This window comes from Prionailurus viverrinus, chromosome X, assembly GCF_022837055.1.
Source record: "Prionailurus viverrinus isolate Anna chromosome X, UM_Priviv_1.0, whole genome shotgun sequence".
In the NCBI taxonomy this organism is placed as follows: Eukaryota; Metazoa; Chordata; class Mammalia; order Carnivora; family Felidae; genus Prionailurus; species Prionailurus viverrinus.
In genome coordinates this window covers 62,485,260-62,509,088 of record NC_062579.1, presented here as the reverse complement: position 1 = coordinate 62,509,088, position 23,829 = coordinate 62,485,260, and the positions used below count along the sequence as shown (strand labels likewise).

At 34.7% G+C, this 23,829-nt stretch overlaps 1 protein-coding gene across 1 annotated transcript in view; it reads left to right on the top strand.

The window, feature by feature from the left end:
• Positions 1 to 23,829, top strand: part of HDX (highly divergent homeobox) — a 184,309-nt gene that overhangs the window by 32,320 nt on the left and 128,160 nt on the right. The window contains exons 2-3 of the mRNA XM_047843980.1: positions 430 to 576; positions 7,475 to 8,587. Of these exons, the coding sequence (XP_047699936.1) occupies positions 430 to 576; positions 7,475 to 8,587 (1,260 nt within the window). The remainder of the gene's footprint in view (positions 1 to 429; positions 577 to 7,474; positions 8,588 to 23,829) is intronic.

Genomic DNA, 23,829 nt, shown 5'->3' with positions numbered 1-23,829 from the left:
TCGTAAGACATGTGTCAGATGCCTTGTTTGACAAAGAACAGTGAGTGTTTCTGTTGATAATTGACCATGAATGTATGGGTACCACCATTTCTGTCTTTACTAGACATAAATATTTATTTCTTTGAAAGAACCTTTATTTCCCCATGGACTGACACTAACTAGATAAAGGTTTTCCTCTCTCTCTTTTATTTTGTCTTTAAAGTTAGTTTTGAGGAACAAATTTAATAAGTGTTTTCATTATATGTAATTTCCCATTATAACCTGTCTCCCTTTAGCACACAAATTATTGCCCATTGCTGGGAATTAGTTCACTTAAATGAATCTTGCAGCTTCAAAGCACTGAAACTTTATCAAAAAAACAAAAGCATACAAATTTTGCGTATACCCAATTTTTATTCCAATTTTCAGAGTATCTTCTTTTATTTTTAGATGAACCTGCGTTCTGTATTTACTGTAGAACAACAAAGGATTTTACAGCGTTATTACGAAAATGGAATGACAAATCAAAGTAAAAATTGCTTTCAGCTCATATTACAGTGTGCACAGGAGACTAAGCTGGACTTCAGTGTAGTCAGGGTAAGTATTGAGGTCTTAACTCTTGAATTTATAGCTTTTTATTGTAAGTGATAATTGCTTCATAGAGTGAAGTCATTAACTTTATAAACAGTTTCATTTTCCTGGTGTAAAAATACTACTTTTTTTTTTTAAATAGAAGTAATCATTTAGTATGTGTTTCTGTAAACACCTTGAGAACACTAAAACTTTTGCATTGTAAACATACCTCTAAAAAAATCCCAGTCCTTTGAACTAATGAATACATTTAAGATTACTTGTTTATCCTATGTCTGCTTTAAACCCAGAATTAATCTGGACACAACCCACCAAAATGGTATCAGTAAAACAGGCATCTACCAAGGGACTATAGTGTACCTAGCATATTTTCTTCGTGTACTTGAATTTTTTTAATCAGGCCCTTTTTTTCATAGCTCAAAATGTCAGTACTTTAGCTTTATTAACTAGCTGTTAGCCCGTAACAATAACAGTTGTGGTGGCGCAGTAGAGAAGGTTTGTCATCAGGCATTTTTAATTTCAGCATTTTTATCTTTTTAGGAAAACCTGGCCTTTTTAATGAATACCGCCCCCTTTTTTCTAAGTAAAATACATGCATTTTAATGGGTAACCTAATGCGTAAGGAACAAGAAATCCCAGGGAGGAAGTTTTCCTTTATCACAACCATAGTTATTCAGTTGTAAAAATCAGAGCCCCATGGATGGAACTGGAGAGTGTTATGCTAAGTGAAATAAGTCATACAGAGAAAGACAGATACCATATGTTTTCACTCTTATGTGGATCCTGAGAAACTTAACAGAAACCCATGGGGGAGGGGAAGGAAAAAAAAAGTTAGAGAGGGAGGGAGCCTAACCATAAGAGACTTAAAAACTGAGAATAAACTGAAGGTTGATGGGGGGTGGGAGGGAGGGGAAAGTGGGTGATGGGCATTGAAGAGGGCACCTGTTGGGATGAACACTGGGTGTTGTATGGAAACCAATTTGACAATAAATTTAATATTAAAAAATTATAATAAAATAAATACAAACTAAAATAAAATAAAATAAAATAAAATAAAATAAAATAAAATAACATAAAGTAAAATAAAATAAAATAAATCAGAGCCCCTAAACTTCTGTGAATGGCAATGAGAAGGTGATAGAGAGGAGACAAGAGATAAATCTAACAGAACTAGTCACAGATTCTATAGGTCCTTTCATGTTTGTCTGAATATGCTACAGACACTTAGGAATTCAATACCTTAGGAATTCAAAGATTGGCAACTTTCCATTTCTTGTCATTCATTAAGCTAATTTGGCAAAGAAAAGGCACACCTGTTTTTAAGTCCATTTTTCTTTTGGAGGACCCTTCAAAAGAGCCTAAAGATAAAAATCTCTTGATAAGCAGAATTCTTTGGAAAATCTATTTTTTAACGACTAGAAGATGTATTCACCTTTGAACTCCTAAATTATAGGATGGAAATATCACATGATAACTGTTTTTTATCTGATGAGATCAACAATCTTATTCCGATTTTTGTAAGAACTAGAAATAGTCCTATTGGTAGCTCTGAATTCCCTACTTGAATTTACAGCTTGATTTTTTTTATGATAGAACCCAGACTATTTAATGGTTTTTTGTACCAGATTTGGTAAAATTGTGTATAAAATGAGAGAAAGTATTTTTTTATTAATTTTTTAAAAATATTTATTTTTGAGAGAGAGACAGAGAGAGACAGAGAATGAGTGGGGGAGGGGCAGAGAAAGAGACCCAGACACAGAATCTGAAACAGGCTCTGGGGTCTGAGCTGTCAGCAGAGAGCACAACACAGGGCTGGAACTCAGGAACTATGAGATCATGACCTAGGCAGAAGTCTGACGCTTAACCAACTGAGCCACCGAGGCACCCTGAGAGAAAGTATGTTTTAAGGTCAAGGTTGTCCTTTTAGTAAATTCAAATCTTTATTTCCCTTTAGTAAACCTCAGAGAAAAATGTTTAATTGCCTTAGAAAGGATAAATGGGTAATATTTCAGATTGATGAAATTGCATTTTATAAGTATAAACTCATTTTTTTTTTCTTGGAGTAACTTTTTTCTTTTTTCCTTCTATTTTATCATTAAAGTGAAAAGCCTTCTCAAACAGCTGCTTTGTGGACTATGTTACCTTTCATATTTCCAATTTGTTATTGCTATCTTCCTCTAATAACTTATTTGATTGTACTTGTATATTGAGAGTGCTGAAATACAAGGATTTATATTTATGATCCAAATGGTATGGAATCTAAAACAATGAGAATGAGAGAAGTAAACTCCTAGATTGTAAGCTTACAAGTAAAATATTATTTAAGTTTTAAGGAATTGTGTAAAACAGATTCTTTTTGTTCTAGAAGAGTGTAAATCATACAGAAATTCAGTCTTCCTAATCTAAATTCCAACACAATTTTGGTTGCTTTTTCCCATCTGAGGAGAAAGGAGTTGTTTATAGACTTATCATTCCATGACCTCCCCTGCCTTCAATATCTTACTCCAATATTCTACTTGAAAGAGACTTTTCTTTATTATTTTTAATATAGTATTTGTTGTGTTTTCCTCAAAAAAACCCTCAAATACCATGGTACTAAGAACCTGATCCTAATGTAAAATGAACTTAAAAAATTAAGTCCATGCAAAAATAAATAGTAGAGTAATGGAACAGGGAAACCAAAGAAGGAGGTATGTAGAAAAAAACAAACAAAAAAAAAACCTGTTTGGAGACCGTGAATTTCAAAGAGAGAACTGAAAGAGAATTTTATGGACACCAAGAATTGGTGACCTAATGTCTTTTTCTTTCTTTCTTTCTTTCTTTCTTTCTTTCTTTCTTTCTTTCTTTTCTTTCTTTCTTTCTTTCTTTCTTTCTTTCTTCTTTCTTTCTTTCTTTCACCTTCCTTCCTTCCTTCCTTTCTTTCTTTCATTCTTTCATTCTTTTTTCTTTCTGTAGTATTGTTTTGTTAGTTTTCCCAAATTCTTATCATATCAGTTTTGTTTGATCCATTATTTTCTCTTTCTCCAATGAGTCATTTTGAATGAGAATAATTTATAGCCTATAAGCATTGGTAAATTTTGTATCCTGTAAATGAATAACTTTAAGTAAAATTTAATTTAGTTATTGGGAATGCTCAGGCAATAAATTTATTTTCAGAATTTTAAAAATATTTCTTAAGTATACACTTTCCTACTTTAACTTCAATGGAAAATATTGAAAATATGAAACCTTACTTTTGACCCAGAGTTTCATTATGGAAATGAATTATTGTACTGTGGTATAAAATAATACTGCTCACTACATGGTAAGCTATATGGGGTGATTTTCTTCTTCACTAAAGTACCCCAAAGCATTTAATTATTTCTCACATTAATTCTGTTATGTTCTTCCTTTCTTATTTTTGATGAGTAAAATTTCATGGGCATTCTTAGTTTTGGTGCCATCAAGTTGCCTCTAATTGCAATCTCTATACCAATGTTCTGCCTACTTTTTTTATTTCTAATTTGCTATAGAGTAGAATACTATATTTGGTCAAATCATGTATAAAATAGGAGAAAGTGTGTTTTAAGGGCAAGGGTTGTGCTTTTAGTAAGGTACATGTATCTTGTGATATCTATGTTGGCTGTGTTCTTGACAAGTGAGTTTGTTAGCTAGCTAATCTTCATATGCACATGATATTCTACTACATTTTACTTTTTTGAGGGGTTCATAATATAAATATCTAATAAACTCTATAAGCAACTGTATATGGTATATGTACATATTTCTATGTATAATATATATAATGAACAGTAAAACTATTAAAATAAGCCATAAATTTGCAATACACTAAGATCATTCTTAAACTTCCTGTATTAAGGTATTTATAGTAATGAGAACATTTATTTGTTTTCTTAGAAATATTGCCCAGAGCTGCTTTCCGGATGTAATAGTTCTTGAATTCAAATTTTACAAATTCACTATGCTTTCCCACTGAAAGACTTAAAATGTAATTCTTATAAATTTTTGTAAAAATTATGAACAAATGCATAATTCTTCATATGCACATTTTTCATACTTAAAAAGCCATAACACAGTAACTTATTTTTAACATTTGTAAAATTCACCTTTTTGAACCATACACTGAAATTATATTTATCCAAAAATATTTCTATTTAAATATTTCTTTTGAGTATATACTTTAAATCCCTTCATTTTTCTACTCTATTCTTTAAATCCTTTTCATTCTCCTTTGATATTTATATTTATTTGTCATTTTGCTTGTAGTTTACACCTCTGCTATTCAGTAAAACTAAATCATAGTGAGTTTAAAATTCCGACAGCCTCATGTGAAGCAAAGTAGAGCATCTACATCTCTGGAATATTTTCTTGTTAGAAAAATACTAATTATAAAAGTAAAATGGCCAAGAAAGATGAAAATTTCGGGAGTTTCTTGCCATAGTGGAAGGAGAATGTGCTTTGAGGTCAAGTGAAATTTATTTTGAATCCTTGCTCTGCCACTTGCTGACAGGATATCCTTCTATAAGCTACCTAATATTTCTGAACATCAGTGTTTTTATTTATACAATTAGGAAAATAATCAAAGAAGCCAATAAAAATGTAAGCACATAGTGAGGATCCAATACATGTTAGCTTTTATTTATGGTATTCTAGGGGTGCCTGGGTGGTTCAGTTGGTTAAGCGTCCGACTCTTGGTTTCAACTTCGGTCATGCTCTCACTGTTCGTGAGTTCAAGCCCCATGTCAGGCTTGGCACTGACAGTATGGAGCCTGTTTGGGATTTCTCTCTCCCTCTCTCTCTGCTCCCTCCCCTGGCTTGCTCTTTCTCAAAAAATAAACAAAAAATTTAAAAAATGTTATTTATAGTATTATAGAAACTTTAATGTAGATTGTATAAACATTAAAAACTGAGTAATTTTTGTGGTCTTCAAAAACAAATCACCTAAAAGTTAACCAAATATACCCTGCACCATGTTTGTGCAAGGCTAGTTGATTTAATGTTTTCACTTACTTATTTTTTCTTTAATTCATAATAGATTAATGTGTTTTGGTAGTTTATAGTATGGTATGTATTTTGAAATAATTATAAAGTTTGCTGATCACATTAGGGAATGTAATATTTCTTATTACATATTGCATAATCATAATTCAGTATAATACTAGATTGTTACAACAAATCAGTTATATAAAAGTGCATATTTTGTAATCAAATACTAAATGCCAACCTCTTATATTATTTTTATTAATGATATTTTTTTCGTTTATAAAAATAATATACACTCACTATATAAAGTTTGGTATGTGGGGCGCCTGAGTGGCTCTGTCGGTTGAGCGTCCGACTATGGCTCAGGTCATGATCTCATGGTTGGTGGGTTTGAGCCCCGCATCGGGCTCTGTGCTGACAGCTCAGAGCCTGAAGCCTGCTTCGGATTCTGTGTCTCCCTCTCTACCCACCCCCTGCTCATGCTCTGTCTCTGTCTCAAAAATAAATAAACACTAAAAAAATTTATTTGGTATGTAAAGTATAAAGAGGGAAATAATTACCATGAATTAATGACAAAGTGGGAAAAATATTTGCAACTTGTGACAAAGTGTTGCTGTTTCTAGTAGAAAATTGCTTTTATTTTTATTTATTTATTAATATAATTTATTGTCAGATTGGTTTCCATACAACACCCAGTGCTCATCCCAACATCCCTCCTTCCTGCCCATCACCCATTTTCCCCTCTCCTCCACCCCCATCTACCCTTAGTTTGTTCTCAGTCCTTAAGAGTCTCTTATGGTTTGCCTCCCTCCCTCTCTGTAACTTTTTTTTCCCCTTCCCCAACTCCATGGTCTTCTGTTAAGTTTCTCAAGATACACATATGTGTGAAAACATATGGTATCTGTCTTTCTCTGCCTGGCTTATTTCACTCAGCATAACACCCTCCAGTTCCATCCATGTTGCTGCAAGTGGCCAGATTTCATTCTTTCTCATTGCCAAGCAGTATTCTATTGTATCAATTTAAAAAGACAAATATCCCAATATAAAAATGAGTAAAGTTAATGGGTAAGTGATTTTATTAATGTAATACAGTAACCATAGAAATTCAAATGAAAATAGCAATTATATACCTTATATTAACTCCTAGGCTAGTAAAGACTACAAAAATATAATGTAAAATGTTGATGAGGTTGTGGGGAAACCGAACTCTTGGACAGTACTTTGAAAATATCAAAAAATCAAACACTTTCCCTTCTAGGATAGCATTGTAATGGACCAATAGCACAAAGATGCATATACAATGACATGTACTTCATTATGATTTATAATAGTGAATATTTCTAAAAATAACCCAGTAATATCTAGCAATATTAAATTAACCAAGTTGTGATATAGTCATATAACATTGTTAAACATGAAGATTACAAGTATATATTTGTTTAATAATATTATGAGCATTTTCCAATGTCATTAAATACCCTATCTTTAGTATCCTTCCAATGTCTCACTATTATAAATAAATATATGATGGACATAATTCCATATAACTTTGTATATGATTGTTTTTAGGATAAATTCCCAGAAATGGATTTACTACAAAAGGGATGTAAACATTTTTAGGGTTCTTGCTACAGGTTAATTGAATGGGTTTTGAGGACAGAAGCAGTAATACAATTCTATTATCAAAGTTCTTAGATAGTTATTGAGTGCAAGTTCTTGAACATGTCTGACCACATACTTTATTTATTTTTTACTTTTTTGACCTTATACTTCAGTTACTTTTTCTTTTATTGCATATTTTTGTTTGAAAAATTTATAGGCTTTAGTTCTATGACAATGAGAACACAATTTATCACATTGAAAGTTTTTTTTTCTTTTTTTGTTAAAAACATTTCTATAATATCATTTTTTATCCTTACAGACGTGGGTTGGCAATAAGAGAAGAAAAATGAGTAGTAAGAATTCTGAATCAGGAGCAACAACAGGAACTCTTCCCAGTACCTCTTTGGCAGCTCCGGACATTACAGTCAGAAATGTAGTTAACATCACTCGACCGTCAAGCCAACAGTCTTCTTGGACATCTGCCAATAATGATGACATTGTAACTAATGCATACAGTCCAGCAAGTTCATCAAGTAGGCAAGGGACAACCAAACATTCAGATACACAAATTACAGAAGCACATAAAATTCCTATTCAGAAAACTGCCAGTAAAAATGATACTGAGTTTCAGTTGCACATTCCTGTTCAAAGACAAGTAGCACACTGTAAAAATGCTTCTCTGCTCTTAGGTGAAAAAACAATTATCTTGTCAAGACAGACAAGTGTGCTAAATGCTGGAAATTCAGTATACAGTCACACAAAGAAAAACTATGGAAGCTCTTCAATGCAGGCCTCTGAGATGATGGTACCTCAAAAGCCATCTATGTGCCACCGACCTTGCAAAATTGAACCAGTTGGAATTCAGAGGTCATATAAGCCTGAACACATGAGTCTAGCATCACAAAACTTATGTGGGCAAAAGCCACCTATTAGAGACCCTTACTGTAGAACGCAAAACTTGGAAATCCGTGAAGTATTTTCATTGGCTGTTAGTGATTACCCCCAGAGAATTCTGGGAGGAAATGCCCCACAGAAGCCTAGTTCAGCAGAAGGAACTTGTTTGTCCATTGCAATGGAGACTGGAGATGCTGATGATGAGTATGCCAAAGAAGAAGAGTTGGCATTGATGGGAGCACAGATACCAAGCTACTCAAGATTTTATGAAAGTGGCAGATCCCTTGGAGCAGAGAACCAAAGTACAGTACTTCCTGGACCAGGAAGAAATATGCCAAATTCACAAATGGTGAATATTAGAGACTTGGCAGACAATGTACTCTATCAAAGCAGAGACTACCATTTGACACCACGGACCTCATTGCATTCAGTAGCTACTACGATGTACAGTAATACAAATCCATCACGGAGTAATTTTTCTTCACATTTCGCATCATCAAACCAATTGAAGTTATCACAAAACCAAAACAATTACCAGGTAATGTATACATTCATTTTATAAAATTTTTAAAAAGCTTTTTTTGGTGTAAAAAGCTGTGTTTGATATCCAGTTAAACATGAAACCTGGGTCACTTAACTCATACTGTGTTTTTTTGTGTTTTTTTTGTTTCTTTGTTTTATTCTTTTTAATGTTCATTTAATTTTGAGAGACAGAGACAGAGCAAGAGTGGGGGAGTAGCAGAGAAAGGGAGAAACAGAATCCAAATCAGGCTCCAGGTTCTTAACTGTCAGCGCATAGCCCAATGTGGGGCTCGAAAACACAAACTGCAAGATCATGACCTGAGCAAGTCCGCTGCTTAACTGACTGAGCCACCCAGGTGCCCCATCACTTAACTCACACTTTGAAGTAATTTGAGATTTTTTGCTTCAAATTGGTAGTTTGAGGTCAACTATTTGCTGAATGTTATGCTGTCTTTGTCATGTTTAAATTGCTTAGTTTTTTTCCCATGGAATATAATCATGGAAGCTTTCTCCTGACATTTAAAATGATTTTGTTCAGGAATTATTAGTCTTATGGGAAGCATGGCATTTCCCATTACTAAAATAAGACTAAATTGACTAGGTTCATCCACTTGAACATAGATTATTCCTGTGATGGTTTTTACTTGCAGTTTTGGAAGCTGTCAATAGATGAGTGGTGGTTTCCATGCATAACTGGCAAAGCAAGTCAATCATTTCCCCAAGAGATGATGGCTGAGAAGTCACAGTATGCAGTAACTCTGCCAACTACTTTTTCTAAAAGTAAATACTTTATTAAAACATCAAGTGGAATATTGATCAAGTTTTAAAAATGTTTATAAAGAAGAGACATTCAGATTTAAATGTAAAGCAACTTCAAACCTGTGTAAAAATAGGTGTTATTTCTACACTGCTTCACATATTCAGTTGTTTAGATATGCTTCAAATAATCTCAAAAGAGAGGTGAAAGCCCACCTCAGAACATCTCTTAAGACCAAGATTTCTCTGAAAAACATGTTTCTGTGAATTTGAATAGCAGGACATGGATGTTTGCTATTTTTCCTTGCTAATAAATAGCTAGACACTTTGATATTTTCAACCACAGTATTTAAGTATAATCTGGACTTAAGGGGCATCTGGGTGGCTCAGTTGGTTAAGCCTCTGATTTCAGCTCAGGTCATGATCTCGAAGTTTGTGGGTTTGGCCCTACCTTGGGCTTTCTGCTGTCAGCACAGAGCCTGCTTTGGATCCTCTGTCTTCCTCTCTCTCTGCCCCTCTCCCATTTGTGTTCTTTCTTTCTCTCTCTCTCTGTCAAAAATAAATAATACAAAAAAATTTAAAAATCTGGACTTAACGTGCTTCCAGGCTATTCTCAACCAATATAAGGAACCAAATTCTCTTAACTCCCTCCATCTTATAGCTCCCTGCTTCAAAATGAAAAGTAGTAACAGAGTATAGGCAGAATCTCTCTGGCACCTAGCCCTAACAGAAGAGGACTCTGTCATCATCATTAGTATTCATTTACTATTGAGAATCTACACATTTTTCTGTGTTGTTCTTTCCTAAAACATGCTTAAAGTAACAATGAATCATACTATTAAGATCCTCACACAAACCAGTTTTAATTTACCTTCTCTTTTGTACTTCTTTACCCCATTAGTGTTGTTCTTAATAATAGCCATAACAATAACATTTACCATCTGTTGAGCGTCTTCCACATACCAGGCATCATCAGTCACCTTATATACCTGATCTCATTGAATCTTCTGGACATATAGGCCACTCTGAACATATAGGTAATTTATATATATTTTGGTAACTTGCCCAGGATCACACAGCTAGTATGTACATGACAGAACCAGGATCCCAAGTAAGAAATATATCATGTGGTTATTTTTTTTTCTGTTTTACCACACAGCCTAATGATTTCAACTGTGTAGAGTATTTGGAAGCCTGAAAGTGCAGTTTAATTTTTATTTTTTCATAAACCAACAACTTCCTTAAAAATAAGTTAACCTATGTTTTACCTTAACCTTTTTTTTTTCCATCTTGAAATTTATTTTTATTTATTTATTTTTTTTATGAAATTTATTGACAAATTGGTTTCCATACAACACCCAGTGCTCATCCCAAAAGGTGCCCTCCTCAATACCCATCACCCACCCTCTCCTCCCTCCCACCCCCCATCAACCCTCAGTTCGTTCTCAGTTTTTAACAGTCTCTTATGCTTTGGCTCTCTCCCACTCTAACCTCTTTTTTTTTTTTCCTTCCCCTCCCCCATGGGTTTCTGTTAAGTTTCTCAGGATCCACATAAGAGTGAAACCATATGGTATCTGTCTTTCTCTGTATGGCTTATTTCACTTAGCATCACACTCTCCAGTTCCATCCATGTTGCTACAAAAGGCCATATTTCATTTTTTCTCATTGCCACGTAATATTCCATTGTGTATATAAACCACAATTTCTTTATCCATTCATCAGTTGATGGACATTTAGGCTCTTTCCATAATTTGGCTATTGTTGAGAGTGCTGCTATGAACATTGGGGTACAAGTGGCCCTATGCATCAGTACTCCTGTATCCCTTGGATAAATTCCTAGCAGTGCTATTGCTGGGTCATAGGGTAGGTCTATTTTTAATTGTCTGAGGAACCTCCACACTGCTTTCCAGAGCGGCTGCACCAATTTGCATTCCCACCAACAGTGCAAGAGGGTTCCCGTTTCTCCACATCCTCTCCATACCTTAAACTTTTTTAATGTTTATTTATTTTTGAGAGAGAGAGAAAGAGAGAGTGTGAGTGGGGGAGGGTCAGAGAGAGAAGGAGACACAGAATCTGAAGCAGGCTCCAGGCTCCAAGCTGTCAGCACAGAGCCTGATGCGGGGCTCAAACTCACAGACCACAAGATCATGACCTGAGCCGAAGTTGGACACTTAACTGACTGAGCCACCCAGGTGCCCCATATGTTTTACCTTTTTACAATCTATATATTTTTTCCTGACCGAACACTTAAAATTAAATTTGTTTTATATAAAAGAACCTCTTAAAAGGAAAAAGCTTAGCAACTTTTTGGAATAGTAATCTCTTTAAAGAAAGGCAGTCTGACAACAATGAAGAGCATCGGCTTAGAGCCTGATAGGCCTGGATTCAAATCTAGGTTCTGCCACTTTCTACTTGGGAAGACTCAGGCAAGTGGCATAACTTCTCTGTTTAACAGTTTCCTCATTTATATAATGTGGTTAGTAACATATGTTTCACAGGAAAGCTGTGACATGATTATGTCACAATCAGTGCAAAGCTACTTTTACATTCCCTGGCACATAAACTGTCTTATACATATGACATTGTAGTTGGAAAATTATTGAAACTCTGGTAGCCCAGGTCTCCTTTATATTAAAATAAAATATTTCAAAAGCCCACAATTATCACAGGGTAGTTGAAGAATAAATACCTGTAGTGCTGACTGAAAGAAGACTGAAGATTACCCATCAACTTTACCATAATGTGTGTACACTTATTAATATTATACCACACTTCCTCCAACTTGACCTTAGATTGTATGGGAAAGCGTGTTTGCAGAGAACCTTGGGGCATTGTTTTGCCCCTCCTTTCTCTTAGTTGAGATTTGGGGAAATCAAAGCAGCCTGGGGAAGTGTAGTCCATGAAAATGTCTTAGTCCATTTGGGCTTCTATAACAAACATACGATTGACTGGGAGGACTAAACAACAAACATTTATTTCTCACAGTTATGGTGGCTAGGAAGCCCAAGATCAAGGTGCTGACAAAGGGCTGGTATCTGGTAAAGGGCTGCTTTCTAATTGATAAATGACTGTCTTCTCACTGTGTCCACATATGGAAGAAGGGGCAAGGGAGTTCTCTAGGTTCTCTATTATAAGGACATTAATCCCATTTATGAAGGCTCAATTCTCATGACCTAATCACCTCTCAAAAGCCCATCCTCCAAACACCATCACACTGGTGATTAGGTTTCAACATATTAATTCAACTATGACACAAGCATTCAGTCCATGGTAGTTATTCTCTAAAATTTAGAAGAAGTTCTTTTACCAAGATATATTACTGTTAGGTGAGGACTTAGAAAAATAGAATCTATGGCCATATTGGCAACTTCCTAGCTGTGAAACTATAAGCAAGCAATTCTCATTAGTTTCTGACTTTAGGACTGTATAACAAAGATATATGCCTCTTCTTCCTGTTACACCAGGTATCTTCAAGCTGAGGTCTTCCTGCAAGAAGGTCTAGTTCCAAGCTATCTAGGTGAATGAGAGCAAATTGAGGGAATCCTAGAGGATGCTGAAAAGTTGAAATCAGATCTGTTTTGGAACCTTTTGGGAATGCCATATTAAGATTTGAAGTGGTAGTAAGGAAACTGTCAGGGGGTGCCTATATCAGGATACTATAGTTTAGTTGTTTTTTTTTTTCTTTAGAGGACAATTTATTTCATTTTATGTAAACCTTATTTTTTGATAGTTTCAAGTTTTTATTTAATATTATTTTTTAAATTTACATCCAAATTAGTTAGCATACAGTGCATCATTAGGGAAATACAAATAAAAACCACAATGAGATACTACCTTACTCCTGTCAGAATGGCTAACATTAACAACTCAGGTAACAACAGATGTTGGCGAGGATGCGGAGAAAGAGGATCTCTTTTGCATTGTTGCTGGGAATGCGAGCTGGTGCATCCACTCTGGAAAACAGTATGGAGGGTCCTCAAAAAATTAAAAATATAACTACCCTATGACCCAGCAATTGCACTACTTGGTATGTATCCATGGGATACAGGTATGCTGTTTCGAAGGGACACATGCACCCCAATGTTTATAGCAGCACTATCGATGATAGTCATTTTTTTATTTAACTTCCAGTTAGTTAACATACAGCATAATATTAGTTTCAGCTATAGAACTTACTGATTGATCATTTATATACAACACCCAATAACCACCACCACATGTGCCCTCCTCAATACCCATTGGCAACTTAACCCATTCCCCCACCAACCTCCACTGCAGCAACCCTAAGTTTATTCTCTATAGTTAAGAAACTATTTTATGGTTTCCTTCATTCCTTTTTCCCCCATGTTGATTTGTTTTTTTTTTCTTAAATTCCACATGAGTGAAATCATATGCTATTATTTGTCTTTCACTGACTAACTTATTTCCCTTAGCATAATGTTCTCTAGCTCCATCCATGTCATTGCAAATGGCAATATTTCATTCTTTTTTATAGTTGAGGAATATTCCCTTGTATGTATATACCACACCTTCTTTATCCATTCATCAGTCAATGGACATTTGGGCTTTATTCATAATTTGGCTACTGTTGATAATGCTGCTATAAATAATGGGGTAAATGTACCCCTTCAAATCCATATTTTTGTATCCTTTGGGTAAATATCTGATAGTGCAATTGCTGGATATTAGAGTAATTCTATTTTTAACTTTTTGAGGAACTCCCATACTGCTTTCCAGACTTCCTGCATCAGTTTGCATGGCCACCAGCAGTGTAAGAAGGTTCCCCTTTCTCCACATCCTTGCCAACACCTGTTGTTTCCTAAGTTGTTAATTTTAGCCATTCTGACAAGTGTGAGAAGGTATCTCCTTGTAGTTTTGCTTTCTATTTCTCTGATGATGAGTGATCATGTGTCTGTTGGCCATATGGATGACTTCTTTGAAAAAAAAAGTCTATTCATGTCTTCTGTCAATTGTTGACTGGATTAAATGTTTTTGGTTGTTCATTTTTATATATTCTTTATATATTTTGGTTACTAACCCTTTATCAGATGTGTCATTTGCAAATATCTTCTCCAATTCTGTAGGTTGCCTTTTAATTTTGCTGATTGTTTCCTTAGCTGTGCAGAAGCTTCTTGTCCTAATGAAGTCTCAATAGTTCATGTTTGCTTTTGTTTCCCTTGACTCAGGAGATGTATCTAGTAAGAGGTTGCTATTGCTGATGGGAAAGAAGTTACTGCCTGTGTTCTCCTCTAGGATTTTGATGGTTTCCTGTCTCACATTTAGGTCTTTCATCTATTTTGAATTTATTATTGTGTACAGTGTAAGAAAGTGGTCCAGTTTCATTCTTTTGCATGTTGCTGTCAAGTTTTCCCAACACCATTTGTTGAAGAGAATGTCTTTTTTTCATTGGATATTCTTTCCTGCTTTGTTGAATATTAATTGACCATTTAGCTGTGGGTTCATTTTGGGTTTTCTGTTCTGTTCTATTGATCTAGATGTCTGTTTTTGTGCCATTACCATAGTGTCTTGATCACTACAGCTTTGTAATATAAATTGGTCCTGGCATTGTCATGATTTTAGCTTTGCTTTTCTTTTTCAAGTTTACTTTAGCTATTTGAAATCTTTTTTAGTTCCATACAAATTTTAGGATTGTTTGTTTTAGCTCTGTGAAAAATGCTAGTGTTATTTTGGTAGGGATTATATTATGTGTGTAGATTGCTTTGGGTAGTGTAGACATTTTCATAGCATTTGTTCTTCCAATCCATGAGCATGGAATCCTTTTCCATTTCTTTGTGTCATCTTCAATTTCTTTCTGGATTGTTTTATACCTTCCAGAGTACAGATGTTTTAACTATTGAGGTAGGCTTATTCCTAGGTATCTTTTGTTTTGGGTGCAGTTGTAAATAGGATCAATTCCTGAGTTTGTATTTCTGCTGCTTCATTATTGATATATAGAAATGCAACAGATTTCTATATGTTGATGTTGTATCCTATGACATGACTGAATTCATGTATCATTTCTAGCAAATTTTGGTGGGGTCTTTTACATTTTCTATATAGAGTATCATGTCATATCCGAGTAGTTAAGTTTAACTTCCTCCTTTCCAATTGGATGCCTTTTATTTCTTGTTGTCTGTTTGTTGTGGCTAGGACTTCCAGTATTATGTTACATAACAGTCGTGCAAGTGGGCATCCCTGTCTTGTTCCCGACTTTAGAGGAAAAGCTCTCAGTTTCTCCCCCATTGAGGATGATATTATCTGTGTGTTTGTGGTATATGAGATTTATTACATTATGTTCTCTCTAAGCCTACTTTGTTGAGATTTTTTATCATAAACGGATACTGTATTTTGTCAAATGCTTTTTCTGCATCTATTGAGATGATCATATGCTGCTTATACTTTCTGTTCTTTATGTGGTGTATCATGTTGATTGATTTGTGAATATTGAGCCACCCTTTCAGCGGAGCAATAAGTCCCACTAGATTGTGGTTTATTATTTTTTAAATGGATTGTTCTATTTGGTTTGCTAGTATTTTATTGAGAATTTTTGCATACATGTCGATCAGGGATATTGGCCTGTTCTTCTCTTTTTTAGTGGAGTCTTTATATATTTTTGTTATCAAGGTAATGCTGGCCTCATAGAATGAATTTGGAATTTTTCCTTCAATTCCTAGGCATTTTTTGGAATAATTTGAGAAGAATAGTTAAGTCTTCTTTAGATGTTTGGTAGAGTTCGCCTGTGATAGGTATTTGGCCCTGTACTTTTGTTTGTTGGGACATTTGGAGTTACTGATTCAATTTCTTTGCTGGTTATCAGTCTATTCAAATTTTCTATTTCTTCCTGTTTCAGTTTTGTAGTTCATATGTTTCTAGGAATTTATTTATTTCTTCCATGTTTTGCAATATGTTTGCATATAGTTTTTCATAATACTCTCTTAATTGTTTACATTTCTGTGGTGTTGGTTATTTCTCCTTTCTCTTGAGTGAATTTATTTTTTTTAGTCTTTTCTCATTTCCTTTTGATAAGTCTGGCTAGAGGTTTATCAATTTTATTAACTTTTTGAAAGAACCAGCACCTGGTTTTATCGATCTATTCTTTTGTTTGTTTGTTTTTGTTTTTGTTTTTGTTTTTTTTTTTAAACTTTTTTTTTTTTAATTTTTTTTTTCAACATTTATTTATTTTTGGGACAGAGAGAGACAGAGCATGAACGGGCGAGGGGCAGAGAGAGAGGGAGACACAGAATCGGAAACAGGCTCCAGGCTCTGAGCCATCAGCCCAGAGCCTGACGCGGGGCTCGAACTCACGGAGTGCGAGATCGTGACCTGGCTGAAGTCGGACGCTTAACCGACTGCGCCACCCAGGCGCCCCTGTTTGTTTGTTTTTGTAAAATTTATTTCTACTCTAATCATTATTATTTCCCTCTTTTTCCACCTGTAGACATTGTTCGCTATACTTTTTCTAGCTCTTCTAGGTGTAAGATTAGGTTGTTTATTTGAGATTTTTCTTGCTTCTTGAGGTAGGCCTATTGCTATATACTTCCCACTGAGGACCACTTTTACTTTATCCCAAAGGTTTTTGACCTTTGTGTTTCATTTTCATTTGTTTACACTGTTGGTGGGAACACAAACTGGTGCAGCCACTCTGGAAAACAGTATGGAGGTTCCTAAAAAATTAAACATAGAACTACCTTATCATCCAGGTATTGCACTTCTACCCAGTTCAGTGATACATGTACCCCAATGTTTATAGCAGCATTATCAACCATAACCAAATTATGGAAAGAGCCCAAATGTCCATTGTATGATGAATGGATAAAGAAGTGATATGTATATATACAGTGAAATATTAGTTAGCCTTAAATAAAGAATGAAATTTTTCCATTTTTACCTACTTGGATGGAACTAGAGAGCATTATGCTGAGCGAAATAAATCAGTCAGAGAAAGACAAATACCATGTGATTTCACTGGTATGTGGAATTTAAGAAACAAAACAAACAGTAATAGGGGGGAAAAAGGAGAGACCATACCTAGAAACAGACTCTTAACTATAGAGAGAAAACTGATGATTACCAGATGGGAGATGGGTGGGGATTGGGTTAAATAGGTGATGGGGATTAAGGAGGGCACTTGTGATGAGCCCTGGGTGTTTATGTAAGTGTTGAATCACTAAGTTGTACACTTGAAACTAATATTATACTGTGTGTTAACTAACTGGATTTTTAATAAAAACTTAAATATAAAGTCCACAACTATTAATGTGTTTATGTTTATGTTTATTTTGTCTTTTAGTTCTTTTAGTTTTTACTTTATATATTTAGGTCCTCTGATGTTGGATACATAAACATTTAGAATTGTTATATTGTCTTGATGGATTTGACCCCCTTATCATTGTATAATGTCCTTCTTTGTCTCTTTTTCACCTGTTTAGATTAGTTTAATTTGTCTGATATAAGTATAGAGATTTCTTCTTTGTTTTACAATGTGCTTGAAATATTTTTCTGTGTCTTCATATAGAGTCTTTGCATGTCTTTAAGCCTAAAGCGAGTGTCTTGTAGGCAGCATATTATTGGCTCATGTTTGTTTTTTTTTTCCATCCATTCAGGTAATCTGTTTCTTTTACATTTACTTCTCCCATCAAGTTTTAGGTTATAGATGCTGTAGTTTACATGATTTTTATATTGTGTAACCAATCACAAGTTTTGGCACTTATAGTTATTTTTTACTTTGTTCTTTTAACTTTTAAAGTATAGGTGTAAGCAAGTTATGCACCACCATTTCCATATTACAGAGTCTAACTTTATTTATATTTACTATATATAGTATTTGGTTGTTTTACTACCATATATTTACAATTACCTGTGAGTTTTATTCTACCTTTATATGTTTGTATGGTATTAGCATATTTTTAATATTATTAGTAGAACTCCCTTTAACATTTCTTGTAAGGCAGGTCTAGTAGTGGTGAACTCCCTCAGCTTTTGTTTATTCAAGAAAATATTTCTGAAGGACAGCTTTGCTAGGTATAGATTCTTGGTTGACAGGTTTTTTTGTTAATATTTTGAATATATAATTCCATTATCTTCTGGCCTGAAAAGTTTCTTTTGAGATATCTGCTTATAGTCTTATAGTGGCTCCCTTGTATGTAACTTCTTTCTTCTTTCTTGCTGCTTTCAAAACCTTTCTTTGTCTGACTTTTGACGGCTTAGTTACAATGTATCTTAGTATAATCCTACTCAGGTTCAAACTATTTTGGGTCCTTTTGGCCTCATGGATATGTCATGTTAATTTTACTCCCCAGGTATGGGAGGTTTTCAGCCATTTTTGCTTCAAATATACTTTCTATACTATTCTCTTTCTGGCATTCTCATAACGTGGATATTGTTTTTTAATTGTGTCCCATAAATTCCATGGACTTTCTTCCCTCCTTTTTATTCTTTTTTTCTTTTTGATCCTGTGACTATGTAATTTCAAATGGTCTATCTTCTAGGTCTCTTCTTCTTTTTTCTGCATGATTGGGTCTGCTTTTGAAGCTCTCCATTGAATTGTTCAATTTAGTCATTGTCTTTTTCAGATCTATGCTTTCTAGTGTTTTTCTTTGTTTTTCCAATGGTTTCTATTTCTTTGTTGAACTTCTCTTTTTGTTTATGCATTACTTCCCAAATTTCATTTTTTTGTGTGTGTATTCTTGTAGTTTACTTCACTAGTTCACTTTAAAGGGATTGTTCTAAATTCTTTTTATGAATGTTCATAGATCTCCATTTATTTAGGGCCAGTTTTTGAAATTTTATTATGTTTTCTTTGGTGGTGTCATGTTTAATGATTTTCATGATCCTTGATTGTTTATTTGGTGCCTGTGCATTTGAGTAAGCAGTCTCCTCTTCCAGACTTTATAGGTTCTCTTTGGCAGAGACAGTTCTTCACCAGTCAGCTCACTTTCGGTTTCTGAATATGCCTGTTGGCAATGTCCTTGAGAATGTGGAGCTTGCTATCAGGATCTATTTTGGGGCAAGGTTACTGTGAGCTCTGAGTTCGCTGGGCTTCCCCTGGCTGAGAACAGTTGAATAGGACTGCTGGCTTAATTCTGTGTACAAGCAAGGCTGTAGGTTGTGTTCCACAGTTGCCTGGGTTCCCTGGACAGGCTGTATAGATGGTTAAGTCTGGGTACTATATTCAGTAATAGATGATACTTTGAAATGGTTCAGTATAACAGAATAGACCCCAGAGTCTTCATGTCTCCTTGTTTGTAGATTTAAATCAGGCAAGAGCGGGTACTGAATTCCCTAGCCAGATAAGGTTACCAGTTTTACTTTTGCATGGAAAGCCATGGGCTTCTGCTCTCTAAGTGCCACTTTAAGCAAGGTTGTTGGATGAACTGTTCAGCTTTCAATGTGCTCATTAGGTTCCCTGGTTGGTAAGGGTGAAGGCTGTATTCAGCCATGGAATGGGCTACAAATTTGCTTCTGTGGGTAGAACAAGAGAGCTATTTTCAAGACTGGAAATGCTTTTTGGTTTTGGTCTTGACTCAAGTCAAACCATACCACCAAGCTACCTGACTGAATGGGGTCACTGGCTGTGCTCTGTGGATGATCAGGTTTTCCTGCCAGAGTCTGCACTCAAGTATTGCTGGGGTATGCAGCTCTCCAGGTGTTTCAGCCAGGCTTTCTTGTCAGTTGGGACTGGGAGCTACACTTAGCAGTAGGCATGGTCAGAAGTAGCTCCACTGCTGAGCATACAGGATGACCAGCCCCCAGAAGCTTCCTGTGTATTCCCAGTCAGGGTCTCTGGTCTAAGGGTCTGGAGCTATGCTCATCAATGAAAGGGGTTATTAATTAGCTCCTCTACCTGGGCAGCTTGACTCCAAACTTGGAAAAGCTCTTTATTCATGGTCTTGATTCAAGTTGACTTACTATCCAAGTTCCCTAACTGAACAATGCCACTGGCTTTGCTCTGTGGATGATGAGCTTTGCCTGCCACACTCTGATCTAGTGCTGCTGAGTTGTGCAGCTTCAAGGTGTTCTGGCTAACCTTTTCTGGTTAGGTATGGCTGGGAGCTACATTCAGCAGTGGGTTTGGCTATGACTCAGCCACCCTGCCTGGGTGGAGACAAACCAGACTGTAGGGTTAGAAAGCTCTTCATTCAAAGACCTGAATCAGACAGACTTGTACCTTGCTGAATTCCCTGGTCAGACTGCACAACCATGTTGGCTCTGCAGATAAGCCAATCCACTGGGTGGGACTACTACTTGGGCATTGCAGTTAGGACTTTGGTCTGCCAAATCTGAGTGCTGGTTGGTGTCAGCCCCTGTGTGTAATGAGTCACTTTTGCTGCTTTCAAGATTCCTTGTATGTGTCTTTTGACAGTTTCATTATAATGTATCTTCATGTGAATGTCTTTGAATTTATCCTAGTTACAGTTTGTTGAGCTTTATGGATTTGTATGTCAATGACTCCTCAGTTTTGGGAAGTTTTCAGATATTATTTATTCAAATAATTTATCTTCCTCTTTCTTTTTACTTTTCCTTTTGGGGCTTCTAATAATACACATATTGCTCTGCTTGTTAATGTCTCATAAGTTTCTTTAGGCCCTGCTTAACTTTTTTTCATTCTTTTTACTTTTTGCTCCTCAAACTTGATAATATCAAATTATGTTTGTTCAAGTTTACTTATTCTTTCTTCTACTTATTCCAGTCTTCTGTCAAACTCTTTTAGTGACTTTTTCAATTTAGTTATTGTACTTTTTAGTTCCAAAAATTCCTTTTTGGTTCTCTTTATAATTTCTATCTCTTTGATGATATTCTCTTTTTGTTCATATACCTTCTTCCTGATTTCCCTTAGTTCTTTGTCCATGTTTTCCTTTAGCTCTTTGAGCATATTTAAGATAGCTGTTTTAACACATTTGTCTAGTAAGTCTGATATATGGGTTTTCTTCAGGGATATTTCCTGGAGATTTTTTCCTTCGAATGGACAATGCTTTTTGTATATATCATGATTTTTTTTATTGAGTATTTGAAAAACAACTGTCTTTCACTCCGTGCATTCTGGGTCTGTGCAGTTCAAGACAATTAATTAATTAATTAGCCTGGTGTAAAAGCTTAAAGTCTTTGCAGGACTTTTCTGGGCATGTGTCTCCCCTGGTTGTATGTACATGCTTTTTACTGATTACCCTACTATTAAAAGTCTTAATTTCCCAAAGAGTCTCACTTCTGCTTCTTCTAATAAAAACTCCATGAAATTTCCTACCTTTTACAATGTGGAATTTTTTTGATTAGTCTATGGCTTGATTGCTGTAGAACTTTGACTGATTTCTAAACCTACCATAATGTTATTCTTGTCAGTCTCTATTTTTAGTGTTTCTGTGGGGGATGAAACTGTGGAGCTGTCTAATTCTTTTTCTTGCTTTATCTTTATCTTTATCTCTTTGTTGTTTGTTGTTTTAGATGACAAAGCAAATGTAGCAACTCATATAATGTTATTGCAAAAAAAAAAATCCAGGGTGTTTTATTTCTTTCAAATGCCTATCTTTTGGTTTAACAAAGAGATGTGTGCAAAGCAAAGACTTGGAGCTAGGTATTAAGAATGCTGGTCCAGTCTTGAAAAGATTGTAGCTTGATAAGAGCTATCAATCTTTTCCTATTATTTAAGGGACTGATCTCTGAATATACATTTAAGAAAACATTTCATTTCAGTTGTATATTTATAACTTAAAACTAACACATGATAATTTATTTTCTAAACTTAGTAAAGAATTTTTATTTTTTATAACTTATAAAAGATCTGCCCTTTATATGGGTAAAATTATAATATTTTAAAATATGTTAGACTATAATTTTAAGGTTTACAGATTTGTAATTCTGTACTCCCCAGGGCTTTGGCTCAGAAGAGAATCATCCCACATATTAATTTATATTATTTTTCTGATATCCTTCCATTATTTTTCACAATCAGTATCCCTAGAATCAGTATGGTGAAATCAAGCTAGTTATGTTATGTCTGAGTACTTTTTATAATTTTATTGAAACATCTTGGAATTTGAGTTTTCCTGATTTTAATATCTTGTGCATTGAGAAATTTAACTTCTAAAATTATGTAGTAAAAAGAAAAATCCCAAATAGCACCTTGGTTTTTGACTGCAAGAACTTTTCAGTCTAGTAAGATTTTCTAAATACAAATTTCTTTTAACTTAATAGAAGAAAAATTAATATGCTTAAAAATGTTAGTTGCTTTGCCAAATGTTGTAGTATTTGAATTTCAATTTGTAAAGCTTATTTTGTTATTTCTCAAAGCTTTTCCAGACTTGGTCTAGAGACAAAAGGGAAATACATATTTTTTTTTTAAAAAGCCAATATATCTTTTCTTCTTTGCTCCACAACACATTGTTTTCTACCAGAAGCTAGTTATTCCCTCCTCCAACTGCCTACCCCCATGTAATGGTCTCTTGTACATTTCCACTCTTGGCTTTTTGTTGAATTTCAGCAAGTGAAGTTAGTGTATAAAGTGCACGTTAATTCAATCAACCAATCAATCAGCATATATTTATTGATTGCCTACCAAATGCTCAGCAGTGTCTTCTATGTTCTATACCTTATAACTTTAAAAGATCTAGGAAGCTCTGCTGATTAAAGCAGAATGATTGATATCTTTTATTGTTCAACTGATATCAAAACAGCTGATGGAAAGCAAAAATATAAGTTTATTATGAATCTGTTGCTGCTAAACTTTTCTGATAGACATGGTTATTGTCTGGTTGTTTCAGTTAATCGAATTAAGTAGAATGTCCCACATATGTGGAGAATTGTCTTTTAACAGAAATATTTTTGAAATAGGAATGAATGCTTTTTTGTGTATATTCTTTGTGTGACTATATACAAATAGACTAAATTGTTTTAAACATGATACCTTGCCCTTAATAATCTCATAGTCTAGCAGAAATATAGCAGAGTCATATGTAAGATCTAAATCATGAAAATGAAATGTAGTAAAAATTCCTTTAAAATCCTTTAAATCATCTATAAAAGTAATTATGTATAATGTATAATTAACATTCTGATATATATTACTTATTTTAAATATAACTTTCTATGAGAAAGGTAAGTGTTTTATAGATGGATTCACAAACCTTACCTATCCATATGATGTGACTACAGTTTACATCCATATAAGTGTATTACTTCCTTTAGTGTATCTACTTTTATTTTATTTTATTATTTTTTTAGTGTTTATTTTGAGAGACAGAGAGAAAGAGAGAGAGAGAGAGAGAGAGTGCCAGCATGGGGAGAGGCAAAGAGAGAGGAAGAGAGAGAGAATCCTAAGCAGGCTCTGTGCTGTCAGCATAGAACCCAATGCAGGGCTTGATCTCATGAACTGTGAGATCATGACCTGAGCCAAAATCAAGAGTTGGATGCTTAACTGACTGAGCCACCCAGGCGCCCTTAGTGTGTCCATATTTTTCTGTGAGATTTCCAATATTAGCACTTCCTTGCATTCACATTCAAAATTGTGAC